General features: G+C 44.7%; 1 protein-coding gene across 2 annotated transcripts in view; it reads right to left on the bottom strand.

The window, feature by feature from the left end:
* The window catches only part of AP3B1 (adaptor related protein complex 3 subunit beta 1), a 354,978-nt gene that overhangs the window by 317,032 nt on the left and 21,503 nt on the right, over nt 1-16,443 (bottom strand). Inside the window, exon 1 of one of the 2 annotated variants that reach the window (XM_069749942.1) lies at nt 6,370-6,812. The exons of the other annotated variant lie outside the window; for it this stretch is intronic. Coding sequence (XP_069606043.1) covers nt 6,370-6,533 — 164 coding nt within the window. The 5' untranslated portion in view covers nt 6,534-6,812. Of the gene's footprint in view, nt 1-6,369; nt 6,813-16,443 lie in introns of those variants that run through there. 2 annotated transcript variants of the gene reach the window in all.

Genomic DNA, 16,443 nt, shown 5'->3' with positions numbered 1-16,443 from the left:
GTACATATTTGCAATTCTCATTTGTAACATCTTTATAAAATATTTTTGATAAAGCACTGCCTAATTTTTATGGGATATAATATTTAATATTAGTTCGTTCTCCTGTTCTAAACCGTACCCTAAGTCTTCTGAAGGGAAATACGCTACTGTTACTGTTGTGTTGGGTTAGCTTCGGACCCGTTTAATCGAAGCTGGTGGCAGTGATACCGATAGTGTGCAGACTTTTGGGTTATGTTGTAGCGGCTGTGGCGTTGATAATTATTGTTCCTGCCTGAGTGGGAGTAGTTTATCGCATCGCTGCAGCGTGCCCAATAGCCAGTACATAGCAGGCAGCCTTTTTAATTACCCAGGGTGCAGTACCTAATCTGACCTGAGAGTAAGGGGGGGCGCCAGAGAGCTGCAAGTGTTAAGTGGAACTGTAAGCGGGATATACATAAATCCCTGCAGTTTGTGGTATATTGAAAGCAGTGGGATACCTAGAATAAGCCCCTGCTGTAAACTAAGAGGGCAATAGCCTTGTGTGTGTTTTCTCATCACATTGTTAGCAGTGGAGGGATAACTAAGATAAGCCCCCCTGCACATGTGATAGCCGTCTGTTGGCCTAAAGTCACCCCAACCCGTGACGTAGGGGTGACGGTCACGGTGTGAATCGTGACGAATTGGTGGCAGCGGTCAGGGGATTCCTGACATTCTACTTTGGTCTCATCTGAACAGAGCACCTTTTTTCCCCACTGCGAATGGTGTCCCCTTACTAGGGTTTTTGCAAACTGCAAAACAGGACTTATGGCTTTCTTTCAAAAATGGCTTTCTTACCGACACTCTTCCATAAAAGGTCAGATTTGTGAAATATGAGGCTATAATAAAGGTCCCGTGGACAGATTATGGCACCTTTTTTCATATAACCTAACACTCCTTTACTCTTCTCCAATACTTTATCCCTGGCCTGTCTGGTGTGTTCCTTAAAGAGGTTGTCCGGTCCAAACTGTTAAGCCTGCTATGACTGCAGACTTATGAATCCCCCCCAGCGCACGCACTGCGAGGCTTCGCCAGTTTCTGCGTTGGGACCGGATGGCATGTAAGAGTTGCAAATACTCATGGCCATTGGGTGCGGCCTCACTCCATACACTTGTATTGTGCGAGGCCACGCTCTAACTAGTGATGTGTCCATCCAGTGGGTGTGGACAACTAGATGCCATGGCTTTGCTCCATGTAAGTATATGGAGCGAGATCGCGCCCACTGGACAGGCTCTGGCACAGAGTATATACAATCCTCCAGTTAAAGCTCAGAAACCGGCGAATCCCTGCAGCGCGTGTGCGGGGGATCCAGAAGTCTGCAGCCACACAGAGTGACTACAGACGATTTAGACTGGACAACATTTAATTTTCATCATGCTGTTTGATTATAAAATGTTTTCAAAACAAACCTCTTAGTCATTAATTTTTTAATTTTTTTTTTTAAGGAGTATCAGACTACAGGGGGCTGAATACAAATGCACGTTACAATTTTCAGATTTATACTTGTTCAATAATTAGAAAACCATATATATCTTTTCCTTTACTCTTCTGAAATACTTGCTATGTTGTGTTGGTATATCACATGAAAACCCAATAATACACGCTGCCTTTGCTTGACAACAGCTGATTTTAGCCTAAACGTTGCAACCCGTTCACATGGGCCAATAAACACATCTACGGTATTTCTTGATGCAGATTCTACATCAAGTGTGGCCCATCTTTTCTGGATCATAGGTTTTTAGGTTACAACCTGTGGGCTGGCACCACTATCTGCTTTCAGGCTGTGCTGGTTCATTTTTTTTGGCTTGTTAAAAATACCTTCATACAAGAAAGTTTCTGAAACTGGAAAAACTACATAGTTATTTAAAATAGTTGTGTTTGTAGCCACAAGCATTTACAGAGTGAGTACGATGCCTGGCTTAGATCAGTAATGGAGGGCGGGAAATAAACACGTGAAGATTAAAGGGAACCTGTCACCCCTTTTTTTTTCGATCGGAGATAAAAATATAGCTTAATTTAGCATGAGCTCTGCATTACAGCAGTACCTTTCATATCCCCCGATTTCCCAATGTAAATTACCCCGGTCCGATCTGATGGGTATAAGCTATATTTTCATCTCAGATTGAAAATAAGGGGTGACAGACTCCCTTTAAGTCATTAGTCCTCTCCATAAATGACATTGTCGATATCCACTGCCCAACCTTGTCTGAAATGCATCGCGTACCCCTATAAGACAACACTGAGGTCTGCACGTAAGCAGCAGGTATTAGAGAGCAACAGCCACATAACACACATTATATGTACACACATACACACCATTGTACTACACATCAGGGCACTTCCAAAAACCTGGGAATCGGTATTCCCCATTACGTACAAGCTACAGGCATTACGTGTGCTGGGATCTCCAACTTATCTGAGGCCATTAACAGTTGTTTGGATAAGGAGGATTAGTACATATGGATCTATGCACCTGGGTGTATGGTCATAGAAAATAGGTGAAATTCCAGCCGGTGATCGCTGCAATATCAGCGCAGAGTACTTGTGGATTTTAATATAGTGCAAACACCTGCAAATGACTCCCGGTGATCACAACCTCCCCAGGGTTACACAGGTGAGGTTAGCCGCCGGTAATGTGCCTTATTAATACCTAATATCACATTGGGGGAGATCTCCTGCTCTGCACCTGTATGAGCCAACATGGAGATGTGCTACACACATGCAGCTCCCATTATGGCCGTCTCTAAGCTGTCTTTTTATTACAAACTATTAAGTTATCCAAATAGTGACCCCGTAATAACATAGTAACATAGTTATTAAGGTTGAAGGAAGACTTTAAGTCCATCTAGTTCAACCCATAGCCGAACCTAACATGCCCTAACATAATAGTACTTTTTTCCTGGAATTGAGTTGCCGGTTGTGGATTTGCCCTCTACTTGTCAGAGATGTGTCGTGAATAGGATCCAGGGAAGTGATGAGTGAACGTGTTTGGAAAAGGATTTATCCGAGCGTGCTCGTGTGCTAAGGCTACGTTCAGACTAGCGTTGTGCTAGTGTGCGTCGGGCGACGCAGCGGCGACGCACGCGTCATGCGCCCCTATGTTTAACATGGGGGACGCATGCATTTTTGTTTGTTGCGTTTGGCGACGCATGCGTCTTTTTTGCCGCAAGCGTCGGACCAAGAAAACGCAACAAGTTGCATTTTTCTTGCGTCCGATTTTCGGCAAAAAACGACGCACGCGTCGCAAAACGCAGCGTTTTTGCGTGCGTTTTGCCGCGTTTTTGCATGCGTCGTGCGTTGCGTCGCCGACGCAGCGGTGCACAACGCTAGTCTGAACGTAGCCTAACCGAGTATATTTGGCATGCTGTTTGTTATTTCCTAACAGCCGCGGGGACTCAAACATATTTTTATTCAGACTCCAATGACAGCACCCTTGGTTCGTGGTGCTGTCATAAGCCTCTGAAAAATGCCGTTACCGGTAAGTAACTTAATGCTTTATTCGGACTCCCATGACAGTACCACGAAACAAGGGTGCTGTCATGGGCCTCCGAAAAATGCTGTTACCGGTAAGTAACTTAATGCTTTTGAACACGCCGAAAACACTCGGCTAGCACCCGAGCATGGTCGGATAAAGTCTAATCCAAGCATGTTCGTTTATCACTAATCCAGGGTGGTCCACTGATGGCACCAGGGCTGTGGAGTCGGAGTCATGAAAATTAAGGAGTCGGAGGTTGGGCTCACCGGCTCCACAGCCCTGGATGGCACGCAGAATCACTTTCTGAAACAGGTTGTCTCTAATGACAGAGATCCTATAATGTAATGGGCGCCACCAGCTTCCAATATATTGTATAGTCTATAGAGCAGCAGCGCTCCGGTGTTCTCTGTGCGATTCCTCTGGCTGCAGTTTATCGCTAGGGAAAAATCAAAGTATCTATCTCTCTTCTCAGATTTCATCTATTGGAGGAAGAGTTGGGAGGTCCATGCACATAAAACTGTTGGACGATCCCACTGACGTTAGCGACGTCTGTCAAAAATTTCAACATTGTCGTAAAAATCAGCTTTTTAATGTTGTGGCACCATATATTATAATTAGCTGAACTAGTCCTAGAGGTGTGCACTTAGTCCTAACCAGTCCAGGTCCGCATGTCGAAATGTCGCCCACGTAGGTGTGACAATTGTCTGTAAAGAGCCCCTCTACATTCGGCTTACTGCCTTAATCCCCAAAATGCGTGGTTATAGCCGTGACTTGGGACATGGCACAGTAAACATGCCTGTAGCCTGACAGCCTGAGCGCCTCCGTGTATGTTATAGCGCTGAGCCGGCAGGATCACTGGGCAGTACATGCCTGTAGCCTGACAGCCTGAGCGCCTCCGTGTATGTTATAGCGCTGAGCCGGCAGGATCACTGGGCAGTACATGCCTGTAGCCTGACAGCCTGAGCGCCTCCCTGTATGTTATAGCGCTGAGCCGGCAGGATCACTGGGCAGTACATGCCTGTAGCCTGACAGCCTGAGCGCCTCCCTGTATGTTATAGCGCTGAGCCGGCAGGATCACTGGGCAGTACATGCCTGTAGCCTGACAGCCTGAGCGCCTCCCTGTATGTTATAGCGCTGAGCCGGCAGGATCACTGGGCAGTACATGCCTGTAGCCTGACAGCCTGAGCGCCTCCCTGTATGTTATAGCGCTGAGCCGGCAGGATCACTGGGCAGTACATGCCTGTAGCCTGACAGCCTGAGCGCCTCCCTGTATGTTATAGCGCTGAGCCGGCAGGATCACTGGGCAGTACATGCCTGTAGCCTGACAGCCTGAGCGCCTCCCTGTATGATGCCACAGCACATGTGCTGCCGTGTTATAGTGCCGGCAGGATCACTGGGCAGTACATGCCTGAAGCGCGTCACTACCTGCCGGCTCAGCACTATACAGCAACACTCCTGGTGCAAGCTCGCACGACAAGGCGCACAGCCTGTAAGACTACCGGCATGTAGTCAGATGCCAACGCAGAGGTCTGTGCATGTCCCAAGTCACAGCTGTATCTGCAGCATTTATGGATGAGGCAGAATGCGAGGGGCATTACAGAGACATCATGCCTCTGTGGGCGACATACCGGCCTGCAGGACTGGTCCTCACCAAGCACACACCTCTGACTAGTGTAGCCAGTATGTGGCGCCACAATATTAAAAAGCGGATTTTACATTTATGCTGGAATCTTTGCCTAAAAATCACGGTGTCTAAAAATCAGAGTTAAATGACATGCAAAGCCGTATTTAATTACTAGGGTAATGCTTGACGTCACGTGTAGACCTGCAACTCGGGAGCGAGGAAGCTGTAATGGGGCCATAGCGTTTTCACCCAACTTTCCCAAAAGACAGATAAAACTGAGACACAGCTGGTTAACTCGGCATGAGAGGCGAACACAAGGTCTTATATCAGCACATACAGAAGGGCAGAGGACTGCGCCACATATAATAGAAACATGCCAACGACTGCTCATACATACCCAAGGATTAGGGCAGAGCACTGCACCACATATAATAGAAACATGCCAACGACTGCTCATACATACCCAAGGATTAGGGCAGAGGACTGCGCCACATATAATGGAAACATGCCAACGACTGCTCATACATACCCAAGGATTAGGGCAGAGCACTGCGCCACATATAATAGAAACATGCCAACGACTGCTCATCCATACCCAAGGATTAGGGCAGAGCACTGCGCCACTTATAATAGAAACATGCCAACGACTGCTCATACATACCCAAGGATTAGGGCAGAGGACTGCGCCACATATAATAGAAACATGCCAACGACTGCTCATACATACCCAAGGATTAGGGCAGAGCACTGCACCACATATAATAGAAACATGCCAACGACTGCTCATACATACCCAAGGATTAGGGCAGAGCACTGCGCCACATATAATAGAAACATGCCAACGACTGCTCATACATACCCAAGGATTAGGGCAGAGCACTGCGCCACATATAATAGAAACATGCCAACGACTGCTCATACATACCCAAGGATTGGGGCAGAGGACTGCGCCACATATAATAGAAACATGCCAACGACTGCTCATCCATACCCAAGGATTAGGGCAGAGCACTGCGCCACATATAATAGAAACATGCCAACGACTGCTCATACATACCCAAGGATTAGGGCAGAGCACTGCGCCACATATAATAGAAACATGCCAACGACTGCTCATACATACCCAAGGATTAGGGCAGAGCACTGCGCCACATATAATAGAAACATGCCAACGACTGCTCATACATACCCAAGGATTGGGGCAGAGGACTGCGCCACATATAATAGAAACATGCCAACGACTGCTCATACATACCCAAGGATTAGGGCAGAGGATGGCTGCTCACCGCTGCTCAGCCCGATTTCTTCTGCGGTGGGCTCGGGGCTCAGACTAAGCTGGAGGTTATCGGCCACATCGAGCACAGACTTGACCGCGGAGGTAGCGCTCACTTTCTTTATTAAGGCTAGGTGCTGCTCCATGGTGCACTCTGATCCAAAGGAAGCAAGTGTTGTAGTGTTCTGGCCTTGATAACTCCCCGGGATACAATTATTGTAGCAGGACAGGATATAAAGTCCCTGTAGCACAACGAAAACTTCTTTACATGTTCCAAAGCATTTCCCTTCAAAAACAACCCCTGACGGCGGTCACAGCACAAAGTGACAGTCATCCAACCTAAATGAAGAGGCCTAGGGGCGGCCGGAGCAATGTGCATTTCATGGCTGTTATATGGACGTCCCAGCAAGGAAGACAAGCTTCACAAAGTTCCTTTTTTCGCCTTTGCTCTTGGGTAACACTAAGTGACACGAGCCCACATTTCACGCTCACATGCTGCAAGTGAGAAAGTGACGTAAAGCCCATCTGCTCACATGTCCGACAGAGGAGCCCCTTCCCTACAGACACCTTCTGCCACGGAGAAATGCTGCTCTACGAGAACCTGAGTGACCCTTCCCATAAGGTGTGTCTGCTCCAAGGGACCCAGTCACAGCCCCATAAAGAAGGTAATGAGATGGGATGAAAGGTAAAGTGGTTGTGCTACTACTGGAAATGCAGCACTTAAGGGTTTACAGAAGGCTTAAGATAGGACATCATGCATGGAGTCTCATCACTGTGATGACTGCTGGCTGCATGGGAAGCCATAATGGAGAAGAACCAGTTAGAAGAAAGGAAGGAGCCATTCAATACATTCAGACCATGCTTAAGAAAAAAAAAAAAAATATGCAAAGCATTGCATGCCCATCCGCATCTCGCCAGGTGAAGGAGCTGCCCGCCATTTCTGCAATATTCTGGTCCACACTAGTAAGTGCTGCAATGGTCCATGTAGAATATTGCTTACGTGAGGTTAATATTGTCAACGCGCTCTCTTAAAGGGGTTGTCACAGATTTTAAGAAAAAGGACAAAAAAATAAAATTAAAAAAATATATGTATTTTTACGTACATCTGTTAAATCCCCTGGCCCTCTAGCGCTGGTGGTCCTTGCTGAACTTGCAGCTATGACATCGCATATATATGACAGCTACAAATCTCTGGCTTCAATAGTGATGCATGCACGGTACAAGACGGCTGAGGTCAGTATTTGTTTTCCCCACCATGTTTCATGGCTGGGATGTTGTTCTTGGGATAATACTCATCCTTAGCCTTCCAAACAAGGCAAGTTGATACAATAGAGCTCTGTTTTGGTCTCATCTGACCACATGACCTTCTCCCTATGCCTCCTCTTGATCATCCAGATGGTCATTGGTGAACTTCAAAAGGGGCTGGACACGTGCTGGCGTAGCAGGGGGACCTTGCGTGACCTGCAGGATTTTAATCCATGACAGCATAGTGTGTTACTAATCGTAATGTTTGAGACTGTGGTCCTAGCTTTCTTCACTTCACTGACTAGGTCGTCCTGTGTAGTTGTGGGCCGTTTCCCGACCTTTCTCAGAATCATCCTTACCCCATGATGTGAGATCTTGCATGAAGTCCCAGCCCGAGGAAGATTTACAGTCATCTTGTGTTTATTCCATTTTCTAATAATGGCGCCAACAGTTGTTGTCTTCTTATCAAGCTGCTTGCCTATTGTCCTGTAGCCAATTCCTGCCTTGTGCAGGTCTACAATTTTGTCCGTGGTGTCATTAGACAGCTCTTTGGTCTTAGCCATGGTGGAGAGGTTGGAGTGTGATTGAACTCGTTACCTGTATTAAAAAAAAAAAAAACACCTGTCCACACACTCAAACAGGTGCATCTAATACAACTAATGAGTGCTGTGACGACACAGCATTTAATCTTAATTATCTATAAGTCTATTTTCAGTAGGCCAGGTGACATAGGCTATTATCTTTATGTTGATTATTGAATTTATATGTGTTTCTTTGGTTAGTCTAGAAACAAAGGTATGAGCCTGGATTTTGACTTTTGAGTTGCTATTTGCTGCAGCTCATCACCTGCTATCTTTGAGGAACAGGGACATAGGGTAATTAACAATTGATGTTTGTTAATATGTTGACTTCACATTGTACCAGGCCAGCTAATTTGTTGACCTGCAAAACAGAGAAGGTCGAAATATGCAGATTGATTAAATAATCTGACAATGAGAGTTAAACTCCTCCCACCTCCCCTTGACCTGTGGATAATGACCTGAACCACAGAAGTGGTTGTAAAAAGGGATTTCTATTGCTCTGAATCAGCGAAACTTTATGAGTAATATCAGTGTCCGTCCGTGGGTTATAGTTGAATGACGCATGTATCACTACAGTTTTCCTATAGAAAACTAATCACTTGGGAGCTTGAAATGGGATCTGCAATGATCGAGCCATCATTCGGTCAGCTGTCACCATGGCACATGTCTGCCATGCATTATGTACCAACTTAGCCCTCTTACATTGCTGCTGCAGGCAGATTTGATGATCAGGAGCCTTGGGAAAGCTGGGGTAGATAAAGGATGCCACTCAATTCTCTCAGAAAAACATACAAGTGAATGACTCAACAGAATGATCAACCTGATAGAAAAGAACTAAAATGCTCAGGCCTCAAATTGTGAAAAATAAAATACTGAGCGAAATGGTCCAGATGGCTTTACCTGCTTCTAGCTCAGTACTAGGACAGTTTATTGGGGGAACCTATATAAAAAGAGTAAGGCCTCATTCACACACGAGCACCATCTGTGGTTTTCACGAACAGTACCCATTCCTGTGAATTTATGTGGCCATTCACGTTTATGCGATATTTCTTGGACCGAAAGATCCGGAGACCTGTTTGATTCTGATTCTAGGGTCAAATGAAAATAGTAAATAGGTCTGTGTAAAAATAAGAAAAAAAACAGACCACATTCAGATGACATTAAGGGTATGTGCACACGTCAGGTTTTTTTCCTGACAAAATCCGGAGTTTTCTGGTAGAAAATCGCATTTTTTTCCGCGTGGATTTTTCGCATTTTTTGCGCGGATTTTTTGCGGATTTTTTTGCGTTTTTTTTTTTTTTTTTTTCCTGAAAGTCATTTTGGCTTAGAAATCCGCAAAAAGAATGAGCATGTCCATTTTTTTTGTGGAATGCGTTTTTTTTGCGGTAAAAAACGCATCCATCTGAACAAAAAATCCGGAATGCATTCTAAATAATAGGATGCATATTTTTAGCGTTTTTGATGCGGAATTATAGCATTTTTATAGCGAAAATCCGCAAAAAAAACGCTAAAAATCCGGACGTGTGCACATACCCTAAAGGATCTGGGAATGTTTAGTTTGCAAAAAAGAAGGCCAAGAGGAGACTTAATAGCGGTCTACAAATATCTGAAGGGCTGCCACAGTGTAGAGGGATCATCATCATTCTCATTTGCACAAGGAAACACGAGAAGCAATGGAATGAAACTGAAAAGATACAGATTAGATATTAGAAGAAACTTTTTGAAAGTGAAAGTGATCAATGAGAAGAACAGGCTGCCACGAGAGGTGGTGAGTTCTCCTTCAATGGAAGCCTTCAGACAGAGGCTGGACAGACATCTGTCCGAGATGGTTTAGCGATTCCTGCATTGAGCAGGGGGTTGGACACGATGACCCTGGAGGTCCCAACCAAATCTAACATTCTATGAAAAGAATACAATAAATCACTGTGTACACACAGCCAAAAATACCCTGGTCCGCTAGGCTATATTCACACCAAATTTTTTTGAGGCATTCCAAAACCACAAACTCTTCAAGCAGAAGATGCTTCACAAAACTTTTTGGGAGGGAGTTTCTCTTTTCTTCAATTGTACAGAAAAGACAAGAAGCTGCCCGGACGTCTGCTGGGTGAGTCACAGCATTGTGACAAAGCGTACTGACAAATAAGCACGTGGGATCCTGGGACATGAGGCTTGGGCCCCGCTACAGACAAGACGAGTAAGCTCATCACTTCCAAGTATTAGGGCCACCAGAAAACAACTACTGTAGGTAGAGACGTTACCGTATCTGGAATAGCTTTCACCCCTATTAGCGTTTTCTGCACAGAGATGGGGAGGTCTTCTTATCTTATGGTTTTAAACAATTTAAAGTGGATATAAAAAGTCTACACGCCCCTGATAAAGTTTTACAAACATTATACCAAGAAGAATCATTACAGAACTTTTACCACCTGTAATGTCATCCATAATCTGCACAAATCCATTGTAAAACAAACAAATCCTTTTAAGCCCACGTTCAGTATTTTACATCAGTATTTGTAACAGTGTGAACACGGCCCGAAGAGGAAAACAAAAATAATAAAACTAAAATAATGTGGTTGCACAAGTGTGAGCACTTATAATAGGGGAGGGTTGTGTTCAGAGTTAGCCATTCACATTTACACTCATGTTACATAGCAGTCAATGCATAGCGGCCATCATTTACAGAGATTCTGATTCATTACATATACTGCTAGCTGCTCTAGTAGGATTTTTCTGACATTTTCTTTGATGCATTTTTCAGCAAATCCTTGTCTATAAACATCTTACAACACAGCAAAGGGATCTCATTATTGAAAGTTATCATTGAGCAGAAAGGTACAATAATGTTCTCAAGGCATTAGATATACCATGGAACACTAAGAGAGTCATCAAGAAGTGGCTTAAATTTGGCACAATAGTAGAACTGGAAGTTCTTCAAAAATTGCTGAAAAAAAAAAGAAGAAAATTGGTCTGATAGGCTGACAAGTTGCGTACAGCAACATTACAGGAGCTTGTGTGCTGCATGTAGCAACATTCTTCCGAATTCTTCATATGTCTGGCCTATGGGGTAGGGTGGCATGATGGAAGACTGATCTTACAAAAGGAAAAATTCAAGTCTGCCAAAAACATGGGTGAAAGCATGTCCTGGTCTGATGAAACCAAGCTTGAACTTTTTGGCCATAATTTCAAAAGGTATGTTTGACGCAAAACCAACACTGCGCATCATCAAAAGAACATCATACCCGCAATAAAGCATGGGGGAGGCAGCATTATGCTTTGAGGCTTTTTTTTCGTCAGCTGGAACTGGGGCTTTAGTTGACCTGAAGAGGGCGCTGTACACAGAGGACAATCTGGCAGATATGGAGGTGCTGAAATTTTCAATTGTCAATTCATTTAAGTCTATGCCAAGTGAGTCGCTTACAACTTGCAACAGGAAAATCAACTCATCTGGAAACATTTGCGTCTGTCGCAGTCGCAATGTGACACCATAGGAAATCATTAGATGCAAAGTCACAATGAGACACTGCCATTTTTCTGCATACATGAACAAACACAAATGTCTGAATGAGGCCTAGGGCCGTGTTCAGACTGCCGCACTGAATCTTGGGCCAGTCAAATCCACAAATTGCAGCTGTAAATGGCTCGGTGTGCCGCTGCGCATAGCGGACAATTACAGGAGCTGCCTGCTATTTACATGCACTACCCTGGTTTGTGAATAGGACCAAAGTAGTGAATGCCGCAATTTTTTTTTTCCATGAAAAGTTGGTCCTTGAGTAAAATCAGCCATGTGCACTGAAATTTTGGCTATGATGTATGCGTGTGCGGTCCGTAGTGCTCACATCTCGTCTGAACAAGTCCTGAATCTAATGTCTATGTTCCATACTGCGACAAATAAAGCAATTCTGCAAGGTGGCTGCCTGAGGACTCAACATTGGAAATGCTCTGGTGCCATCTAGTGGACACAAGTTGTTACTGCAATTGTTTCATCCACCATTTCTTACAACAGTTTGTCAATAGGTTGGTCGAATCTAACTTGAAGAGAAAAAAAGTTGTGTTTGTTGTTTCTTCAATCGTGATATGAGCGATTCAGCTAAAACAAAAGAAAAAAGGAATGGCAGAATAAACTAGAACGATCAAAAAAATGTCAAAATGACTTTCTGTTCACATGTCCAGGCTTTCAAAAATGCCAAGAATACAATACAATCAACGGGAAGGCTCAAAAGACTCTTGGGCAACTTTTTGAGCATTAGGTCAGCATCTTCTTCATTGTTAAGTTTATTACTTTTTTATTTTTATTTTTTTTGTTCCAGACTTTTTATGGCTGCACGCAAACAGCACAGCAGACCTCCAAAAAAGTGATGTTTAACCCCTTTACCCCCAAGGGTGGTTTGCACGTTATGGACCGGGCCAATTTTTTCCATATTTGAGTCCACAGAGTCATGTGAGGTCTTGTTTTTTGCGGGACGAGATGACTTTTTATTGTTAACATTTTCGGGCACGTGACATTTTTTGATCGCTTTTTATTCCGATTTTTGTGAGGCAGAATGACCAAAAACCAGCTATTCATGAATTTCTTTTGGGGGAGGCGTTTATACCGTTCCGCGTTTGGTAAAATTGATAAAGCAGTTTTATTCTTCGGGTCAGTACGATTACAGCGACACCTCATTTATATCATTTTTTTTATGTTTTGGCGCTTTTATACGATAAAAACTATTTTATAGAAAAAATTATTATTTTTGCATCGCTTTATTCTGAGGACTATAACTTTTTTATTTTTTTGCTGTTTGTTGCTGTATGGCGGCTCGTTTTTTGCGGGACAAGATGACGCTTTCAGCGGTACCATGGTTATTTATATCCGTCTTTTTGATCGCGTGTTATTCCACTTTTTGTCTCTTTTTTTTTCTTACGGTGTTTACTGAAAGGGTTAACTAGTGGGCCAGTTTTATAGGTCGGGTCGTTACGGACGCGGCGATACTAAATATGTGTACTTTTATTGTTTGTATTTTTATTTAGATTAAGAAATGTATTTATGGGAATAATATTTTTTTTTTTCTCATTATTTAGGAATTTTTTTTTTTTTTTTTTTACACACATATAAAAAAAAAATGTTGAACTTTTTTACTTTGTCCCGGGGGGGGGGACAATACAGATCGGTGATCTGCCAGTTTGCATAGCACTCCGACAGATCACCGATCTGTCTCAGAGTGCTGCAGCGTTACCAAGTGCCTGCTCTGAGCAGGCACTTGGTAAGGCACCTCCCTCCCTGCAGGACCCGGATCAGCGGCCATCTTGGATCCGGGACTTGCTGCAGGGGGGAAGGTAGGAGACCCCTGGAGCAACGCGATCACATCGCGTTGCTGCGAGGGTCTCAGGGAAGCCCGTAGGGAGCCCCCTCCCTGCGCGATGCTTCTCTGCACCGCCGGCACATCGCGATCATGTTTGATCGCGATGTGCCGGGGGCGGTCCGTGACCGCTCCTGGCACATAGTGCCGGATGTCAGCTGCGATAAGCAACTGACACCCGGCCGCGCTCCCCCCGTGAGCGCGGCCGATCGCCTATGACGTACTATTCCGTCCTTGGGAAGTAAGGCCCACCCCACATGGACGGAATAGTACGTCTAATGGCAGAAAGGGGTTAATGCCCAAACGGCGTAACTTGAGAAAGGACTGAATCCAAAACGTCGTCACTCCGTTTGGGCATTAAACATCACTTTTTTGGAGGTCTGCTGTGCTGTTTCCCCTCTACTTTTCATTATCCTAAGGAGCCTTCTGTGACTGCTGGCTGAGGATGCGTGCACATTGTAAAGGTCTCTTGTCTGGTGCTATTCCAAATTTTTTCACTAAATAAATATATATACAGTGCCTACAAGTAGTATTCAACCCCCTGCAGATTTAGCAGGTTTACACATTTGGAATTAACTTGGCATTGTGACATTTGGACTGTAGATTAGCCTGGAAGTGTGAAATGCACTGCAGCAAAAAAGAATGTTATTTCTTTGTTTATTTTTTTTTTTAAATTGTGAAAAGTCTTTTCAGAGGGTCATTTATTATTCAACCCCTCAACCCACCAGAATTCTGTTTGGTTCCCCTAAAGTATTAAGAAGTAGTTCAGGCACAAAGAACAATGAGCCTCACATGTTTGGATTAATTATCTCTTTTTCCAGCCTTTTCTGACTATTTAAGACCCTCCCCAAACTTGTGAACAGCACTCATACATGGTCAACATGGGAAAGACAAAGGAGCATTCCAAGGCCATCAGAGACAAGATCGTGGAGGGTCACAAGCCTGGCAAGGGGTACAAAACCCTTTCCAAGGAGTTGGGCCTACCTGTCTCCACTGTTGGGAGCATCATCCGGAAGTGGAAAGCTTATGGAACTACTGTTAGCCTTCCACGGCCTGGACAGCCTTTGAAAGTTTCCTCCCGTGCCGAGGCCAGGCTTGTCCGAAGAGTCAAGGCTAACCCAAGGACAACAAGGAAGGAGCTCCGGGAAGATCTCATGGCAGTGGGGACATTGGTTTCAGTCAATACTATAAGTAACGTACTCCACCGCAATGGTCTCTGTTCCAGACGAGCCCGTAAGGTACCTTTACTTTCAAAGCGTCATGTCAAGGCTCGTCTACAGTTTGCTCATGATCACTTGGAGGACTCTGAGACTGACTGGTTCAAGGTTCTCTGGTCTGATGAGACCAAGATCGAGATCTTTGGTGCCAACCACACACGTGACGTTTGGAGACTGGATGGCACTGCATACGACCCTAAGAATACCATCCCTACAGTCAAGCATGGTGGTGGCAGCATCATGCTGTGGGGCTTTTTCTCAGCCAAGGGGCCTGGCCATCTGGTCCGCATCCATGGGAAGATGGATAGCAGATTTTGGCCAAGAACCTCCGCTCCTCCATCAAGGATCTTAAGATGGGTCGTCATTTCATCTTCCAACAAGACAACACCCTAAAGCACACAGCCAAGAAAACCAAGGCCTGGTTCAAGAGGCAAAAAATCAAGGTGTTGCAGTGGCCTAGTCAGTCTCCTGACCTTAACCCAATTGAAAACTTGTGGAAGGAGCTCAAGATTAAAGTCCACATGAGACACCCAAAGAACCTAGATAACTTGGAGAAGATCTGCATGGAGGAGTGGGCCAAGATAACTCCAGAGACCTGTGCCGGCCTGATCAGGTCTTATAAAAGACGATTATTAGCTGTAATTGCAAACAAAGGTTATTCCACAAAATATTAAACCTAGGGGTTGAATAATAATTGACCCACACTTTTATGTTTAAAATTTATAAAAATTTAACTGAGCAACAAAACTTTTTGGTTTGTAAGATTTATGCATCTGTTAATAAATCCTGCTCTTGTTTGAAGTTTGAAGGCTCTAACTTATTTGCATCTTATTAAACCTGCTAAATCTGCAGGGGGTTGAATACTACTTGTAGGCACTGTATACTTCCGTCTGTCTATCTGTCATGGAAATCCCAAGTCGCTGATTGGTCGTGGCCGTTGGACCGCGACCAATCAGCGACGGGCACAGTGCAGCCGCGAAATGGCCGCTCCCTACTCCCCTGCCGTTAGTGCCGGCTCCATACTCCCCTCCAGTCAGCGCTCACACAGGGTTAATGGCAGCGCTAACGGACCGCGTTATGCCGCGGTGTAACGCACTGTGTTAACGCTGCTATTAACCCTGTGTGACCAACTTTTTACTATTGATGCTGTGTATGCAGCATCAGTAGTAAAAAGATCTAATGTTAAAAATAATAAAAAAATTAAAAATCATTATATACTCACCTTCCGGCGCCTTTCCCACTCCTCGTGACAGTTCGGTCCATGCATTTCGGTCTCGCGAGACAATGACGTAGTGGTCTCGCGAGACCGCTCTGTCATCATCTCGCGAGACCGCAACGCATTCTTGGGACCGGAGCGTCACGAGGAGCATCGGTAAACGCCTGGGCTGGATCCGGGGGCCAACGGAAGGCGAGTATATAACTATTTTTTATTTTCTTTTTTTTTTTTTTTTTTAACAGGGATATGGTGCCCACATTCCTATATAATAAGTGGGCTGTGCTATATACTACGTGGCATGGGTTATATAGTGCATGGGCAATGCTATACACTACGTAGCCTGTGCTATATACTACGTGGGCTGTGTTATATGCTACTTGGCTGTGCAATATTTCTCTGCTGTATCTGTGTGGTAAAGAGGGGGGCCCACTGAGACTCTTTCGCCCGGGGCCCTCAAA

Source organism: Ranitomeya imitator, chromosome 1 (assembly GCF_032444005.1).
Source record: "Ranitomeya imitator isolate aRanImi1 chromosome 1, aRanImi1.pri, whole genome shotgun sequence".
Taxonomy (NCBI): domain Eukaryota; kingdom Metazoa; phylum Chordata; class Amphibia; order Anura; family Dendrobatidae; genus Ranitomeya; species Ranitomeya imitator.
Note: the sequence above shows the minus strand (reverse complement) of the source record. Positions and strands in the feature narration are given on the sequence as shown.